The following is a 17,942-nucleotide window of genomic DNA, read 5'->3' on the forward strand; positions in this document are numbered from 1 at the left end:
AACCATCATTATCTTATAAACAGTGCCATAACCTCTTCCTAGATCAGTGCCAGTTGGATGCCTTCCCACAGTGTTGTGGTGAACAGTCTTTTTCTTACAGGGATTCATGACAGCTGTTTCCGGATGAGCTCATTTGTTATGACTTAGGTTGTAGTGATAGGTGGACTATACTATGCACTAAGAGGAAGTAAACAGTACAGCAGTATACTTAACGGAAGGACAGTATATTTAAGAGGCTGACAACAAGTCTCTAGCTCATGAGAACAACCAGTTATTAGGTAACAGCAGATTGTCATTTACCCGTTAATTGACAGTATTGTTATTAATGAGTTGTAGTTAAACCCGTTATATTTTCATGAATTTATGTTCATGAATTTTAACAATGCCTAATGATATGGATATCTTTTTTTCGATGAAGACAGTGGAATTCCCGCGGTTGCGGTAGTGGTTTCCCCGCTATGGCTTACAAACATGCGTGAGATGGACATCTTCTGACGAGCTTTCTTCAAGCGTACGTCACATTCTCTCCTCTCCCTCTCCGCAGCGGCGCCTGACCTGCGCTGCGCAGCTCGTGTGTTTTACTTCAGGAATTGGGATTAAGGAACGCAGAACAATTAAGGACCATTGTGTGAGTAAATGTTTGAACGTTATCGTTGGTTCAGTTTGGGTTGCAGGTGAAGTTACTGAAGTAGTTTAATTCTTGTTAATGGAGTGCAGCGGGTATTTAGAAAATATCGTCAACATATATATATATATATATATATATATATATATATATATATATATATATATATATATATATATATATATATAGCTATAATTCATATATATATATAATGTGTATATATATATATATATATATATATATATATATATATAGATATAGATATAGATATAGATATAGATATATATGAATTCTATCCATATTGGTTTAAGAATTTATTTTAAATTGGGTTTGTTGTGATAGGCTAAATGAAAACATAATAACGCGAAAATAGTATTAACGTGTTTTACAGCAACATGTGATTAATTATTTAATAATGTAATTGTACAGATATATTTACAGAGAGAGAGAGAGAATCACTATAAAATATAACGCTGTTTTTTCTTTTCTTTTCTTTTTTTAGAGGACCTACTTTTCGTTTTCCTGTTCTAATAGTCTAATAGTTTCTCCGTCAATTAGGACATTTTCAGAAAGAGCGGCGCGAAATGGAGAAACTACGCACTCTGCTGGCCCTGATCTTGCAAGTGCTCTACTCCTGCATGGCATACTCCGCGAGCACCAATACCTTCTTCTACCAAGATGTGTTCAATGCCAATGGAAATGGAGAAAGTATGTTCCCTGCTGAAAGATAAGCACTTCAAGCGGCAATCTCAGTTATGCAGTGAAAAAAAAAGATTTTCTGATTACTAAATCTCTTACAGATGTTTATTTGCTCTGACTGTGTCCCATTGGAATGTACTGGCTATATTTCAAGCTTCAAAATATTTAACATAATCATACACTACGCTGACTCCATTTTTAACAAATTATCCAAATGCTGAACTTTAATATATATATAATTAGTTAAGGGCACTCTCTCTTTATACAGGTTCATTCACTCGTTGTTTTTTGTTTAATTTGTTTGTAGTTCATTTCAATGGCATTAAACTGCAAGTGGAGACCCCGCTGTCCTCTGTGTTTGCTCTGAGGGGCAGTAACGTGACCCTTCCCTGCCGATTTTGGTACGAGCCTCCGTTAAATAGCCCTCGCAGGGTGCGGGTGAAGTGGTCTTGGTCACCTGTCACTGGAGACCGTGAGGTTGACGTCCTGGCTGCTATTGGCCACCGCTACCGCTCCTTTGGGGATTTTAAGGACCGGGTGTACCTTCAGCAAGACCGCCCAGGAGACACTGCACTGGTCATCACTAATGTCAGCCTGAGCGACATTGGCCGGTACCGCTGTGAGGTCATTGATGGCCTAGAAGACGAAAGTGCGATGGTTGATCTGGAGCTCAGAGGTGTAGCAAGCCATTTCTGTTTTAATTCAATATTATTTTAAATGCTTGCTTTCAATTGCTTTTATTCCGTGCAAAAGTGAGAGCATGCAGTTTGACGGTCCGGGTCACGGCACCACTTCCTCAGACTGCAGCAAACCTAAAGCTGCTCCGTCTCTTTCAGGCGTGGTCTTTCCTTATCAGTCTCGTGATGGCCGCTACCGTTTGACCTTCCCGGATGCCCAGCAGATCTGTATGGGGCAGGATGCCACCGTAGCCACATTCGACCAGCTCTACATGGCCTGGCAGGAAGGTTTGGATTGGTGCAACGCCGGCTGGCTGGCAGACGGCACAGTGCAGTACCCAATCAACCGACCCCGGCACCCATGTGGGGGCCTTGGCCTGGCTCCAGGGGTGCGCAGCTACGGAGCCAGGCATAAACACTTTCACCACTACGATGTCTTCTGTTTCTCCTCCTCGCTTCAAGGTAGGAATGGACCTCCCTGTTCTCCAATTTGTTTTATACCCATTGGACAGAGGTTGACAGCTTCAGACACTGAATTCCTAATCCTGTCCTGAATTTTTTTTTATCATTGCTGGTTTATTTTATTTTGTGACACTATAGGAATTTAAAATAACCACCTTCACCACAGAGGTCTGGAATGGCAGTTTTTTAGTAATTTCTAGAAATTGTTTGTTTGTTTCTATCACTATAATTTTGAATCTACTTAATCTTTGTTAAGTACCACTATACACAGAATTTAAGTCCTTAGGTCACCCATACTTTGCTCATTCATTTCTTAACCTATTGACATGTTATTCACTAACTGTTCTCCAGGGGGAGTTTATTACCTTGAGAATCCTCTGGAATTCAACTTCACTGAGGCGGTCCGAGCCTGTATTGATGATGGTTCTCAGATAGCCACGGTGGGTCAACTGTTTGCAGCATGGAGGTTCCTAGGATTGGATCGCTGTGATGCAGGCTGGCTGGCTGATGGGAGTCTCCGATACCCGATCACCACCCCTCGGTCCAACTGTGGGCCTCACAAACCAGGGGTCCACAGTTTCGGTTTCCCCCCCCAGCGTTCCAGGCATGGAGTGTACTGCTATAGCTCCAGGTGAAAACATACTGAGGCTGACCCAGAGTTCACCTTGGCAAGGCCAGTGTGAATGAACATGGTATCCTTGCCTTCCAACGAGCTGAAACTTAATGTTTGAACTAATAAAGCTGCAGAGGTTGGATGAGATTGTGAAAATGGATGGAAAAGTTTCACTTTCTATCCAGTGGTAATAGATTCATTCTTGGGTTGCATTCAGGAGTTTAGTCCAGTGGGGTGACCATATAGAAATTACATTTGCCAGTTCCAGTGGCAAGTTACTATGCTTTGTGAGCTTAATTTCATGAATCTTCCAGTAATCTCTTCTCTCAATTCTAGCATCAAATGTCAAGTTTATCTTTCATATTTTGTAATTATATAGTGATATCTATATATATATCACTAGAGGACAAGTCAACTTAAAGGCCTATATATTTATTGAATGTGCCTTTTCTGATCTTTGGTGAGTCTGATGAGTTCTAATGACAGGAGCAAATTTTCTCCAATTTGGTTAGAATTAGAACTTTGATAAGCTGTGTTGCTCAGCATCATTCCTGGAACCGTTTCCAAAGAGATCAACTTCTTACCTTATTATGCAGCAAAAATGTAATAATGTGAAGAGGGTCTTGTGGATATTTATCATTATGTACTTAGCCATGCCTGTTTTTTTATTATGTTTAAAAGGTGTACATTGTTCTTGCTATGCAGAATAATCCCTCTAAAATCTGAATATTTTTGTACTGTAATCTATACCTTTGTTGCCTATGAATGTATTATCAATGTCATTTTGGTAAAGCAAATAGCTAAAATATATAAATATGTTAAAGTGATTAAATAATCCTTCTGTGTACGGTGTGTTTTTCAAGTTGTTTTTTTCTGCACTTTCTGCAATATTTCTGCTAAATATTTAGATGGAAGTCAAGGGATCAACTGGACCACATTTGGCCATATATTTTACTATATTTTTATACATTTAAAAAAATCTGCAACAGAATGCCATACTATGGCGCCACCACTAGGGGTCTCAGTTCATGAGATTTGGCAGTGGACATGAAGGAGCACCAGGCAGGAGGGGAGACAGGGCGCAGTGCATCAGGAGACCCATTAAAGGGCCTATTCAGCTGAAGGGAGTCTGTGTGCCTGCACCACACCCCATCAGGCATATGGCAACTCCTGTAATTTCACAACTCTTAATTCAGAAAAACTTGCTATTCACTAACCACAAATACATTTTGATTGGCACGGACAAGGTGAGAATACTTAACTTTCCATTGCCTGTTAACAATAAATACATTTTTTAAAGTAAATAAATTAAAGTTTATTCTTGATTGGTATGTTTCCTTAAGAAAATCACAAAGAGTCCTGTATGAAAAGTGAATATTTTATTTGGCAATTTTTCATGGTTTTCCTTTTAACCAATCAATGTATTTGAACACATTGTGCATCTTCTATGATTTAATGTACATAATTTGCAAAGATGACATTCTGTACTGGAGTGAAATTAAACCTTCACAACTCCATGGCAGCGCCTGTCTCTCCGTGCGCACTTCACAGCTGTTGTGAAGGTGCACCCTACTGAGATATGAACTAAGTCATAGTCAAGTAAAGGAGAACTTTTCAACTGCATCTTTTTTCAAACAGAACGATATGATTTTTATTTTTTGGGGGGGGCATAGAGACATGTCCATTTTGCTTACATCAAAATGCACACAATTGAATAGTTTTACTATTCAGTTCTACACTGGTGATGAAAACGAGACTGCAGTCTACAAAAGAGCTCCCCCAAATCTCAGGGGTAGAGAGGCACTGCCTCTCCCATGTACTAAAGCAGAAACAAGAGCAATGTGCTTCAGAAACAAAACCATAAGGCACTTGTCGTAACGACATCTCTGAGGTGTTCTGAGATCTGACAGTGACAGTGATGGCACTGCGGGGGTCGCCCAGGCCACTGTGGTCTCACAGTGCTGCGTCCAGCACAGCCTTCAGTCAAAACATGAAAACAAACAGCACAAATTCAAGCAGACAATCTGACAGGATCTGCCTGTCTAGCCCTCCTTCTGACAAAAGTAACGCTTATGTGTTGGTATGTATTTCACATGGTTTTGTTGCCTGAATATTTTGGACCGTCAAATTGCCAGATACGATGTCATACTGTGACAAATCAATAAATACTCCTAATTTCACATTACAATGGCTGTTATTAGGTGTTTTCAAAAATGTATTACACTTTTTAAATTTTTTCCTTATTTGTATGGTTAAACAAAAATAAATTAATTGTATGTAAACCTCTTCTTTATGGCTATGAACGATTCTAGATTACCTATCCATTCTTTGAGACTATAGATCGAAATAATACTTTGTGTCATCTTTCATATTCTATGTTCTATATAGTAAGTGCTGTAAAAACTTTGTACTTGCAAACTTCATATTATGGTGCTCAAAAGGGGAAGAAAGCAAAAAAAAAAAAAAAACCCTCAAAAAACCCCCTTAGTTTCTTAGTTCTTAGTTTTTCCCTTTTGCTGCAAAATTCCAGACAGTCTGGACGAAGGATCCTCCTCTGCACAGTTTAGTAAAAATTCAACAGATATTTGGAGGCAACCTGATGAATGTCTGAAGTCTGGAATGAAACTGTACGATGTAGTCTGTGAAAACCTCTGAAGAGTTCAGGAGCAAGTGCAGCGATCCAATTACACTACTGATGTTAATAATACTTTCATAAATAAAGTGAATTCTTGGATGAGGTGAAAAAAAAAATCCCAAAAAAAGATCTTACTGTCTCAAGGCAATCATCTATGTATGCACGCTGGGACGCTATATACAGGAGAGGGACTTGTCTTAAAAATAACACTTTTTGATATGAAATGTTTACTTAGAAAATAACTTTCTGATTCTTAATATCTCTCAACTACCTCTTTATAATTCATTACAATTGTTTCCTGACTGATGTTCGCCTGGTAGACCATTGCCTAGTAGATCTCTTTAGAAGTCTGTTGTTGATTTCTATAAAAGAAAAAAAATTATGAATATATTTAAATATGTAAACAGTGAGAAAGTTTTATGCATGTATGTGTGTACAACAATTACTTACGGGCTATACATTCCACTTGTGGCTTTTGCCACTGTCCATCTGCCATGCAGCGGACCACAGGCAGGTGGCGCTGTCTGAAGCCATCATTGCACTGATACCTGATTACAGAGTTGACCTGATAACGCTCCTTTCTGTTCCCAAACATCTTGGCATTCTTCACTTCAGGAGGCTGGCCACATTTGACTAAGAAAAAAAAAAAACAAATTCCACAGCTCTGGAATGAGTAGCCACACTGGATTAAGACAGATTAAGAGTGTGTTGTTTTATTCTCAATTTTATATGTATTACATACTTGGGCCAGTTTTGCATGTAAATGGTAGATGGTAGTTGCAAGGTACATCATTCCACTGGCCGTTTTCATGCCAGATCATCACCACACAGTCCTCACCAGAGTTAAAATAATTGTCTGGCTGATTAGGCCTCCAGTTCTCATATTGCTGAGGCGAAAACATTTAAACACAGTCAAGCATTACATCTCAGTCAAAAGGGACTGTTTGTAGTGTAGCACCAAAGTGTGTCAGCATGGTGGGTAGTGTGGGCTGTTGAATGCACTCACCATTGGGGTTCCATCTGACCACTGGAAGTCATTTTCAAATGTCTTATCATTTAGTCCAATCCACTGGTAGTCCTGTGCGTGGGCTGTAAGAAAGAGAGAGCCATTAAACTGGGATGGGAAACACATACATTCACATATGCATGTGTATAGCACACAAGCACAGAGCACGCGCATGCTCTGAGCACACATTAATCCTGCCTACATTAGTCACTCACAGTTGACAAAGGCCTGTTCCTCCCGGTTGGTGATGCTAACCAGGTGAGCTCCAAGCTGTCTGCAGTGTTGTTCTGCCTCCTCCCACGTCTCCCGCTCCGAGAAATGCAGGTAGCAGTGGCCCTGAAACTTAGTCCAGCCCTCCTCACACTTCTCTATGTCTGGAGTGAGACATGAGGGAGTGGGAGTCACACTTTTCTCCAGGGAGCCATGTTCTTACCATGGACCCTGTAGAGCAATGTTTAGGGACACAAGGCTCTTGTATTTCAGATAGACCAGTGGAAAGAAAAAAAAATCATGTAGGGCTATGAAATTAATTACTTCTTCCAACAAAACCAACAAATCTCTAACAACAAATCTAGTTGGTGTAGTGTAGGTAAGGAATCAATGAATCAGTAGTGTGTTTATCCACAGCTCACACCCTTGGCAAGCGAGTTTACCATTCATGTCTATGTAGGGTCAAGAATAAACATCTCAGAGAAAACAACATGGACTGAAACGGACGAGGACTGATCCAGCCCTATTTCTAGAGTCTGCTCACATGGAAAAAAATGAACAGCTCAGGGAAAAACTCTCACACCTGTCTAACTCTCATACCTGTTTGAGTTAATGAGAGACAACTGTGTTGGGCCCTCAACCCTTTCACACTCACCTGCAATGGCATCATTTATTCCTTTACCGCACCTCCTCCACTACACCTTTCTTCCAGCCACTCACCACCTCACAGAAAACATCTACAGCTATCTAACTCAACTCAACGGACCTCGGTTCTGACACGCTACTGCCACCAGAAGGCCAGACTGTGCCTGCGCCTCCCACTGAGATTGTGTTTCATTGGTTTCGGTTGTTTTTGGGACGTGGTTAGTAAAATTAGCTGAAGCAGACCTCGTACCGATCTCACAGCGGTCCCCTCCATAGCTGGGCAGGCATAAGCATTTGAAAGTGTCCTCTACCTCCACACACGTGGCTCCATTGGCACAAGGGTTTGAATGGCAGACATCATCCTCTGCAAATAAAGTTTCTGCAGTTAAGACTGATGACTTCAAAGAGACCCTCAGGGTGGGGGGTGGGGGGGGTCAGGGGGTCATGCTTTGGTAGAACACCACTGCTTATGGAATCAGAAGTCATGTACCAATGCAACATACTGATCCAGCTCAAATCAGAAAACCAAACCTGTCGAGCGAGAGGAAACTTATTTCCATCTGTTGCCCAATGACAAGAGCTTTCAAGGTTTCAAATTGCTTTCCATGGTGGTTTGAACGGAAAGGTGTTAACAAAAACCTACATCCATGGATCACCAAGCGTTGCATCAGTTCAGGGTTCAGATTCATATCAAGGAGAGGGAGACATGTAGGGCAGGTGTTAGCATGTGCAGCAGACTTGAAGTGGGGGGGGGGGGGGGGGGGGCGTTTAGGCCATGCTCGAGCATAAGCAGAGTGGAACAAAAACAACACGAGGGGGTGGCAGTCAACGAAAACGAACCGATTACTGGGAGCTCCTGTAAATGTAAGAATCAGGCAACCACACGCATGCCAGACAACTTGTGAAATGGCCGTCTCTGTGAGGACGACAGTTAGGTAATGTTCAGCAGACCAAAAGAGATAACACACACTGACACTGACAGAGAACAATGACAGACAGAGAAAAGGGTATTCAGTTAATGAGAGAAAACACTGGAAAAAGTTAAAATCGTATAAAATTATGAGGATGTACACTTCTACGCTTTTATTGTTTGGAGGAAACACAATAAGACGTTGGTAATGACAGCACAAATGGCTCCCAGACCACCCAGTGTGAAATAGGACATTTGGTACTATTCTCAAATGACCAAACCACGTGTAAAAAGTGAGGGATTCAGAAATGTTTGATAAAAACTGAAGCCGACTTAAGGGACTCACCAAGATGACACCCTTCCCCTATCAGTCCTGGTGGACAGTGACATAAACCAACCCCATTTTGGACGGAACATGAGCCATCACCACAGGGATTTGGATCACATGGGTCCATGGCAACTGTGACGTAGACAAAACATCAACAGAAAATTTGACAAACTTGCATGTATCTTTAGGTCATAATATTGTAGCGTCTTTATGTCAGTCGACCATGCTGCTACAGCTGACTGGACTCACAGTTCTCTGTGACAGGTGCTACCATGACAGCAGGTGCTTGTAGGGAAAAGGCAGGTTTGGTGGTGACGGCAACTGAAGGTGCAAGAGTTGCAGAATCATGGTTCCAAATGGTTTCGGCAGGGCCTGGTCTAACTTCCATTGGTCCTGCGGTGTCACTGAGCAGCATTGATGGAGCTCGGGCTGATAGTACAACAGCAGGAACATCGTTTGAATCAACGTCTGATGAGTCTTCACTGGCCACAGTCACGGCATACTGGTCTCCACTAGCAGGAATGGTGTGACGCTCTCCACTCCCAGATAGTCCACTCCCACTCCCACTCCCACTCTGCTCTACTGGCCCTTTCCTGAGCTCTTGGCTTTGAGTGGGGTGGACAGAAATCTCTACCATGTCACCATCAGTAAATAACATAACGTCTCCACTGGCTGATGATGCCCCTGACGTGACTCCTGAAGAGAGGCCGGAGGTTCCGGAGAGATCGCCGCTCCACTCTCCCGATTCATACACCAGATTTCTAGCAGCCTCTTGTTCACCACTGGATTGGTCTGTGAGATCGGTGAACCCTGATTCCAAAAAGGTGACCCCAGCAAATCCTGAAGCGCTCCCGGATCCACTGAGGCCACTGCCCGATCCAGAGAAGGAGCCACTGCCTAATCCAAAGGAGGAGCCACTCAGCCCTGACCCTGATAGATCCCCTGATCCACTGAAATCCACCTGTGCTCCACTCAGCTCCTGACCAGTCAGGCTTCTAACAGTGGACACATCCACCCAGTCACCATCCACCATGATGACCCCACTGCCGCTATGCCCAGAGAAACCACTGTTATCTCCAGAAGGTAACAGGCCTGATGGCAAGCCACTGAAACCAGAGGACTCCTCACTGGACTCCAGTCCTGAAGAGGTGCCTGAGAGGTTTCCACTCTCATCACTCTCTCCCGAGCTGCTGAAAGAGTCCAGTCCAGACCCACTCTCCTCTGAGCCAAGACCTGAGCCACTTCCAGTTCCAGACCCTTCCCCACTGAAAAAGCCAGAGCCCAGGCCCGGGATGAAAGTGAGAAACTGCACACTGCCTTCCCCGACTTCCTGAGGTGACCCTGAAGCTGAGTGATCCCCAGATAAGATGGACTCAATCCCTGAGAAGGTCACCGGTATACCTGAGCCATCACCACTACGGCCTGAGCCTGACATTTCTCCACCAAGGCTGGACCCTGAAAGGTCTCCTGAGATGTCCACTGCTTCACTCGGCTGCTCCCCACTCCCACTTCCCGATACATCACCAGAGCCACCAGCCCCAGAAGGCAGGTCTGCAGACCCACCAGCCCCAGAAGGCAGGTCTGCAGAGCCACTATCTCCAGAAGGCAGGTCTGCAGAGCCACTAGCCCCAGAAGGCAGGTCTGCAGAGCCACTAGCCCCAGAAGGCAGGTCTGCAGAGCCATTATCCCCAGAAGGCAGGTCGGCAGAGCCACTAGCACCAGATGGCAGGTCTGCAGAGCCACTAGCCCCAGAATGTAGGTCTGCAGAACCAGAACCTGAAGGCTCCACTTCAACTGGAGGTGCAATGGAAGGGCTTACTGTGGATATAAAATGAAAGGAAGAAAGTTAAAATAATAAGTTTTAATACCATTAAACCATATAAAAATTGTGACTTTAGTTGGAATACACAGTACACATTACCAGGCCTAAGAAGACTAGGTATGTAGGACAGGTTAACCATCTCCTCTTCTACTACTGTCTCACTGACATTCTGCTGGAGGTCAACTGCAAAATATATAGATGTATGTCTTTGTTAAGACCTTTGATTTCCACTGATGTGTAATGATGTGGTCAAACATCTGCATCAGCGTTGAACAGTACATAAGTGTAGTTATAGCATACCTCTACAGCAATAGGCATCAAACCTGGAGTGCATGTCAGGATAGCCCGTCTGGTTAGGGAACACATACACTGTGTGCACTCCGGGTTTCCCTCCTCCGCACTGGGGCCGAGGGTTATTAACGGGGTAGCGCACGGCGCGGTCCATGAGCCAGCCGGCGCGGCACCTATCAAAGCCAAACTTCCAGGCTGCGTGCAGGTCAGCGGTGGAGGCCAGCGAGGCATTCTGACCCTGGCACTGAGCCACCGCTTCATCGTATGTGAAGCCCATGAACGAACTCACATGAAAAACCTCCCCTGAAATGAATGGCAAACATGTCTGTTTACGTTATGTCCCCTTCCATGTTCATCTGCGAAGTGACAAGCTGCTCTTCATGCCCAGCAGAGGCTTGTGGCTGTTGTGTCATTTATATTGTTTCAATAGTTTAGTTTAATATACAGTATGTAGTCTTTAGTTATATGTTGTTATGTAAAGGGCAAAGCATTTACTGTATAAAATGTTTTTTCCAACTTCTTTCAACCAAAAGTGTTTGAAAATTGCTGCGTTCATACCTCTTGGTTTGTCCATATAGCAGTATACATCATATCGCTCACTGGCAGGCCGGAGTCCATAGGATCTCACGCCGGGGATGTGCTCCAAATCTCCTGAGCACTTCTCACGCGGGGACATGATGGGATACCTTCATTTTGAGAAAGAAAACCCACACATTATCATCACAATAAAATATGGATCAATCATTTTGAAGGTAATGCAGAATAAAAGAGGTTTTGCTAATGCAGATGAAAGCTGCACCAGATTCTTACCTCACGGTCTGGTCACACAGCCAGCCTGCATCACACTGATGGTAGCCAGACTCATAGGCAGCCTGTAACTGCTGGGGACTAGCGATCACTGCTCCGATGTTCTGACAGGCCAACTGAGCCTCACTAAAGGTGAGCGCATAGCGTTGGGAGCCCGCCCTGTAGTGGAACACAACACCTGTGTGGTACAGAAGACAAGAAACGTGGGCCGGGTAAGTCAGTTTACATTAAAAGTCTATAGGAAAATATCTCTGACAAATACATTCCATTGAAATGGACTAAAAGCAATCACTCAGTAGAGCTACACATTCATTTCCAGGTACTTCTGCCTGCTGAATCAAGTCCTGGTCCAAGCATTTGGAATCACTGAGCAATTAATGAAGGTGTACCTTAATTAAGGTCAGGTGTAACCACACCTGACTCCTGTATGAAGGTTTAAGTCAGGTTCTGTTCAAGGTTGAAGACACTCTGCATTAGTTTGGCATTTGCTTACCGGTTGGAGACATGACGGCTTCTGTTACATTTTCACGTGGGATCTCTGACCCGAGCTCAGGTCCAGGGGTCACCCCTTGTGTCGGCTCTGTAGGCTCCTTTGTGACGATGGGTGGAGGAGACAGTGGTTGCTGGGTATCGTTCTGCATGGCGTGTGGGAGGCCAGCGGTGGTGATCAGAGGTCTGTGGGTCACAACCTCCCCTAGTAGCTCACTCTCTGTGAAGGTCTTTTTGATGACTTCCTGTGGGCTTTCTGTCACCATGCGAACCTCTGTAGTCATCCGTATACCTGGGTATATGTCAGCTGAGCCTTCCTCACTCTCTTCTAAGTGAAACAGAACACGGGACCCAGTGTCAACACTTCAAACAGTATTCATTGGCTATAGGCCAAATGGCACTTACTGAAACATCAAACTGCCGTATGTGCGTACTGAAACATCAAACTGCCGTATTTTTAATTTTTTTTGTCAATTGTGATTTTTACACCGCAATCGCAATTTGTCCTCCGCTTTTAACCCATCTGTGCAGTTAGAACACACACACACACTAGTGATTACTATGGGGCTGTGGATCACACGTGCCCAGAGCGGTGGGCAGCCCTAGCCCGGCGCCCGGGGAGCAGTTGGGGTTAGGTGCCCTGCTCAAGGGCACCTCAGTCATGGCCTCAGGTCTGGGAATCGAACCCACGACCCTCCAGTCACAAGACCAGTTCCTTACCACCAGGCCATGACTGTAAAGAATTGAATTGAATTGAATAAACTTTATTGATCCCACAGGTGGGAAATTCAGTAAATGGCAATTTTTTGGAGAGCTGTAGCAATTAGAAAATAGGAATTATAGTGGAATCCCTGGATTCCGCAACAATCCTGAATACCTGTGTAGCAGATAGCATCATAACGTGAGTCTGGTAGAGGATAGCCCGTCTGGTTTGGGAAGCGGTAGACAGTGCGAACGCCCAGCAGGCCTCCTCCACACTGGAGTCGGGCGATGTTGATGGGATAGCGGACACTCCCGTCTGCCAGCCATCCAGCATTACACATATCCATGCCACTCTTCCAGGCCAGGTACAGTTGCCCTGTGGTGGCCAGTTTAGCCCCTAGTTTAAAACACTGTGCTTCCGCTTCGGTGAAGGTAAACTTTTCAGGAGACATGGCATAAAACACCCTTCCTGTAAGAGGAAATTAGATCATGTAAGTGTTGGAACAATTTGCTCAAGTCAAAACTTTCGATGATTTTACTTCAGTTCCTGTACCTGTCATGTTTTGAGCGAAGCAGTACACATCATAAGTCTCATTTATTTCTCTGATTCCATACGTCCTCACACCAGGAAATTCATACTTGTCTCCATAGCATGCCTCTCGAGGATCATGTATAGGATACCTTGGATTAACGGCGAAATCAAACAATAATGCAAAACAAAGCACTGAATATCAAAATTTCCATATAAGTTATGAGGCTCTACAAACAACCAGTTAATTTTGAAAGTCTTGAATGGTTAGCCAGCATTCTTTATGCGATGAACAGGACTTCCCTTTTCTGTCCCTTTTCTGTATTGTGTTTTACATAGGCCCTTGGCTTCACATAGATCCATTTATTCAGTGCTGTTTACAGAATTTCTTGCTGCTTATTTAATCTGTGGACATCTCTTTAAAGAGGACGTGCGTAACTCTTAAAATGTGCCACCCTGCCCATGTAAAATGAAGTATACCAATCAGTTTCTCCATGGACTCACCTAACAGTCTGGTCAGAAAGCCAGCCTGCATCACACTGATGGAAGCCCTCATCGTAGGCTGCCTGTAGCTGCTCAGGGGTAGCAATGGTGGCATTGTTCTCGACACAGGCGGCCTTGGCCTGCTCAAACGTCAGGGTGTAACGGCTGGTGATGGCGCGGTAGTGGAAGACGATTCCTAGATCAGAGTTCCAGATGGTTATAATGCGTTCTTGATGCTGATGATTAACAGTACGACCGAGCAACTCCTCTTTACATTGAGTAGACTAAGTTAAAGCTGAGGTCCTGTGGACGTTCCTAAGGAAACGGTGCTTTACCTTGCACCACCACGTCAACTGTGTCATAGCTGTCTTCGATCCCGTGCATGATTTCACAGCGGTACGCTCCAGAGTCATTGGAGAGGAGCTCAGAAATTTCAATGCTGGCATCGGTGGGGGTCATGGGGTATGCGATCATGGACACCCTGTCCATATACCGATCATCCAGTAACACTACACCACCCGAGGCCACCAGAATGTCCGTTGTCTTTTCCTTGGTGATGAGGCTCCATTTGATACGATGTGCGAGCGGGGCTATGGTGGGGGCACCCGGGTCATGTACTGTGTTGTCTTGGAAGTAGCAGGGAAGAACCAGCGTATCTCCCATTAAGGGTCGTAGAGGACGCTCGGTGGGAATGCTGACACTCAGGGTGCTTTCATGATCTGAGATACATCCAAGTAAGAGATACATCAGAAAAGACAGCTGGCATTAGGACATCGAGCAGTTTAATGCGGCACTAATATCCAGCGATTTCACACCAGAGATAATGAATTTGCTCAAATAATGACTGATAAGGGAAATATGTACTTACAACTATATGCGTAGTCCGCAAAGGAGCAAAATGTTGGGATAACCCGGAGACACATGTACAGTAACAGCAATGGTGTCATGGCTCACCTAGAGTTAAAGCAACTATTGAGACCATTTCATACAGTGCATAAGATTTTCAGTGAACGTACTGCAATAACTAAAACTTACAATTAACTACCAGCACAGTGAGGATAACAAAAGAACAAAAGCTCTTTAAAACTCATACGTTGGCGACGTACACAGTCAATTCAGTTTACTTCAAGTGCTTTGAAAAAGCATGTCCAGAACAAGCTGCCTTTTGTGGGACCATGGAATTCATACCTCTGTGAGAACTAGACCACATTGTAATTTCCAATATCCACAAAGACACATGGGAAACCCACAGTTCCCATGTTGCTGTATGACAGTTCCCTCCACATCATCACTATTAGACCAGGCACTTTGGAAATAAAAGTCCTTAATTACCACGACAAATAAAGAAAAAGCCCATTGTTCCTAAAGTCTTACTTGGAAAAAGCGTCTCAAATATTTGGCTCGCATAGAAAACGTCTGTATAAGTGAGATTGTGCAAAGGTTTGGCCAGCGTTTTAGAGTTAATTGTGCATTTATTTGACTTTCTAAGAGCAGTCAGAGGCTCGTCCTCTCTTCCTAACAGAGACTAATCTTACACATGCCATGAAAAGGCAAGAGTGTCTTATTCATAGCTGAGTAAACTCTCAGCTCCCTTTCAGGGAACGCTTTTGGGTCACCCTCCCTGATACTCCTCTTCCACTTCTTTCTAAGTAAACAACATAAAAGTTCGGTTCAGCCGGTGTTAAAGAAATTAATCATTTAAACCGTGTAACTCAACAGCATTCTTTTAAAATAACCAATTAAGCCAAAAATAACTTGATTTTAGCCCATATATAGCATATTTAAACTATCTGTCCTTTAGAAAACACACCAAATGTTTATTGTGGCAATGTAAAACATTCTTAGTTATAATTAGATGTTGAGCTATCAGGAATTGACTGATAAAACAATATCAGTGGCACTGGGGGAGATGGTTTTTTTTCAACCCTGTTGGTTAGTATCTGGCATCGTGCCTTCTACCTTTTATGTCCTCATGTAAAACTAGCTGATTTATAATTATACTCAAACAAAAGCTTTTTGAGGTAGCGGAGGCTTCATGTCTCAGACATTATAAATACTAGCATCACATTGCCAATTTAAAGGGGAGGCTAACATTATTTTTGTACATTATTGCTGTCTCTAGTTCTTTTGCTTATGTAAAAGTGAAAAATGAAGTAACCTGTATGTCAACTGACTCTGACCACAGAAAATAAAGCTGTTTTCTGTTTCAGAGGCTCTTGTGAGCTTTCCGGTCACCATGTAGCATTCCATACCATGTAGCATTTAGTTGTCTTACAGAAGACCAGTGGATTTTTATTTTAGATAGATACTAGCTCTTTCTTTCCTATTGATGACTGTGTGCATGTGTGTGTGCCGGGGGGGGGGGGGGGGTGGGGTGGGGTAGAGAGAGAGAGAGGGAGAGAGAGACAGAGGAAGAGAGAGAGAGAGGGAGAGAGGCTATAGGTGTCTGGCACTCTCTCAGCTCTGCTGCAGCCAGATTTTTAAAACCCTTGTGGCTGAAGATCATTCCCAGACCTTAACACTGAAAAATGGAAAAGTCTCACAGTGGTCAAAACATGAATACACTGTAAATTAATCTATGCTGCATGCTGAAGAATATAAATGGAAAAAACATGTTATGAGTTCATTGGCATACACCCTCACATCACAGAATAGGAATCATGCATGAGTGTGATAAATGACTGTAGTTCTGTCAATAGTGATTCTGTGCAGATAAATTCAATAACAGGACGCTTGGAAAAGCTGTGGGAATCAGTATAACTTCAGTATGTGGCATTTCCATTTAATATTATCTTTATGAATCTTCATTTATATGTTTAGCCATTGCAATAGAAAGACCTACTTTAGAATGTATGTTTTTACTTACAAATTGAAGAAAAAAACGGGGGAAAAATCATGATAACCATTATCCAATATATGATGACGCAGACAGGACTCTTTATTGTACCATGCCCAAGAAATAAAACGAGTGTTAAAATCTTCTGTCTCTGAGGTAGGCATCAAACACACCTAATATTTGTCCAAATCCGTCGTTCAGTCAATAAACGTTACGTCGCTATAAAATTTTAACTGTTGAAATACTCCAACAGTTTTTCAACTGAACAGTACATCGCAGGACAACAGGAGAATAAACTTAGTGAACATCTGGATACGGTTCACAGCACGTAGCTGGCCGTTCACGATACGGGAGCATCTTCACGTTAATATAAAACTGTATTTCAACCCATCCACGTACAAAATCAATCTGTCAGTGGTTAAGCTCGCATCGGAAACTGACATTTCAGCTTACCTGTTGATGAAAAGGCACTCCTGTATACGTACGCCTAATCCTCTTTTTCCTGGTGGCACCAATAACTTTATATTCGTTTTACTAGTCCGACACGAAACAGAAGAGAGTCCGGTAGGAATCCGATTGAGCCCGTCTGTTCACCGGATCAGGTCGGCCGTTGCTCCACATAAGAGAGTGAGGAGCAGAGAGAGAGGGCTACTTGTGTCGGGAAATACGTTTAGCTGTCAAGGGTATGGAAGGGGCGAGGGGGGAAGAGCGTTAAGAAGGTGGGGAGAGCCAACTTTATTTTGGCAGTTGCATTAAATGATGTAATGGTACTTCTGCGTGACAGAGCATACGCACATCCTGTGGAGATTTGTCGATGCAATGGCATGTAATGATAAATGAAGACTTACCTAACAATTTATTTGTCTCATGTGTAGTGTCTCTGCTGCTTGCTTCGGGTCAAAAAGCAAAAAAAAACTGCAACGTGCCGAGTCGAACCCTGCAGAGTCAAAATGAGAGCTAAAGAGGGCCTTATTTGTTTTTATTTCCTTGAATGTTTCTTAATTACTTATTATTACTTTGCCACTGCTGTACTTTCCATGTTCAGAATTTGGTTTTAATTGCATGGAGAACAATATAATTAAAAAAAACTTCCAAATCAGCACGTAACCCTATTTTTTTTTTATTGTTTTGCCATAAAAACATTAGTGTGGTCATTGTACCTCATATAAAACG

At 43.2% G+C, this 17,942-nt stretch overlaps 2 protein-coding genes across 6 annotated transcripts; one reads left to right on the forward strand and one right to left on the reverse strand.

Moving 5' to 3' along the window:
• The first annotated feature begins 206 nt into the window (after positions 1–206).
• Positions 207–3,861, forward strand: LOC143509257 (hyaluronan and proteoglycan link protein 3-like). 4 transcript variants are annotated; one of them, XM_076997814.1, is made up of 6 exons: positions 207–278; positions 545–628; positions 1,128–1,333; positions 1,632–2,000; positions 2,161–2,463; positions 2,815–3,861. In XM_076997814.1, exons 3-6 carry the CDS (start codon positions 1,210–1,212, stop codon positions 3,096–3,098), a joined length of 1,080 nt encoding a protein of 359 aa, XP_076853929.1. In that variant the 5' UTR covers positions 207–278; positions 545–628; positions 1,128–1,209; the 3' UTR covers positions 3,099–3,861. The 4 variants fall into 4 exon arrangements, with proteins under 4 accessions (XP_076853929.1, XP_076853938.1, XP_076853922.1 ...); XM_076997823.1 differs by having other exon boundaries at positions 1,184–1,333; XM_076997807.1 differs by lacking the exon at positions 207–278 and having other exon boundaries at positions 436–628.
• Positions 3,862–4,446: 585 nt separating this feature from the next.
• acana (aggrecan a) lies at positions 4,447–17,508 on the reverse strand. Of its 2 annotated transcripts, XM_076997843.1 has the most exons (19): positions 17,223–17,507; positions 14,802–14,887; positions 14,269–14,652; positions 13,955–14,129; positions 13,475–13,602; positions 13,097–13,390; positions 12,224–12,547; positions 11,734–11,908; positions 11,482–11,609; positions 10,933–11,226; positions 10,732–10,815; positions 9,060–10,628; positions 8,829–8,942; positions 7,823–7,936; positions 6,933–7,091; positions 6,718–6,800; positions 6,454–6,598; positions 6,162–6,344; positions 4,447–6,073 (listed from the first exon to the last, which is right to left on the reverse strand). In XM_076997843.1, the coding sequence occupies exons 2-19, from the start codon at positions 14,878–14,880 to the stop codon at positions 5,997–5,999; spliced, it is 4,509 nt and encodes a 1,502-aa protein (XP_076853958.1). In that variant the 5' UTR covers positions 14,881–14,887; positions 17,223–17,507; the 3' UTR covers positions 4,447–5,996. The 2 variants fall into 2 exon arrangements, with proteins under 2 accessions (XP_076853958.1, XP_076853968.1); XM_076997853.1 differs by lacking the exon at positions 7,823–7,936 and having other exon boundaries at positions 17,223–17,508.
• Between the last annotated feature and the right edge of the window lie 434 nt (positions 17,509–17,942).

The sequence above is a fragment of the Brachyhypopomus gauderio genome, chromosome 1 (genome assembly GCF_052324685.1).
Source record: "Brachyhypopomus gauderio isolate BG-103 chromosome 1, BGAUD_0.2, whole genome shotgun sequence".
In the NCBI taxonomy this organism is placed as follows: Eukaryota; Metazoa; Chordata; class Actinopteri; order Gymnotiformes; family Hypopomidae; genus Brachyhypopomus; species Brachyhypopomus gauderio.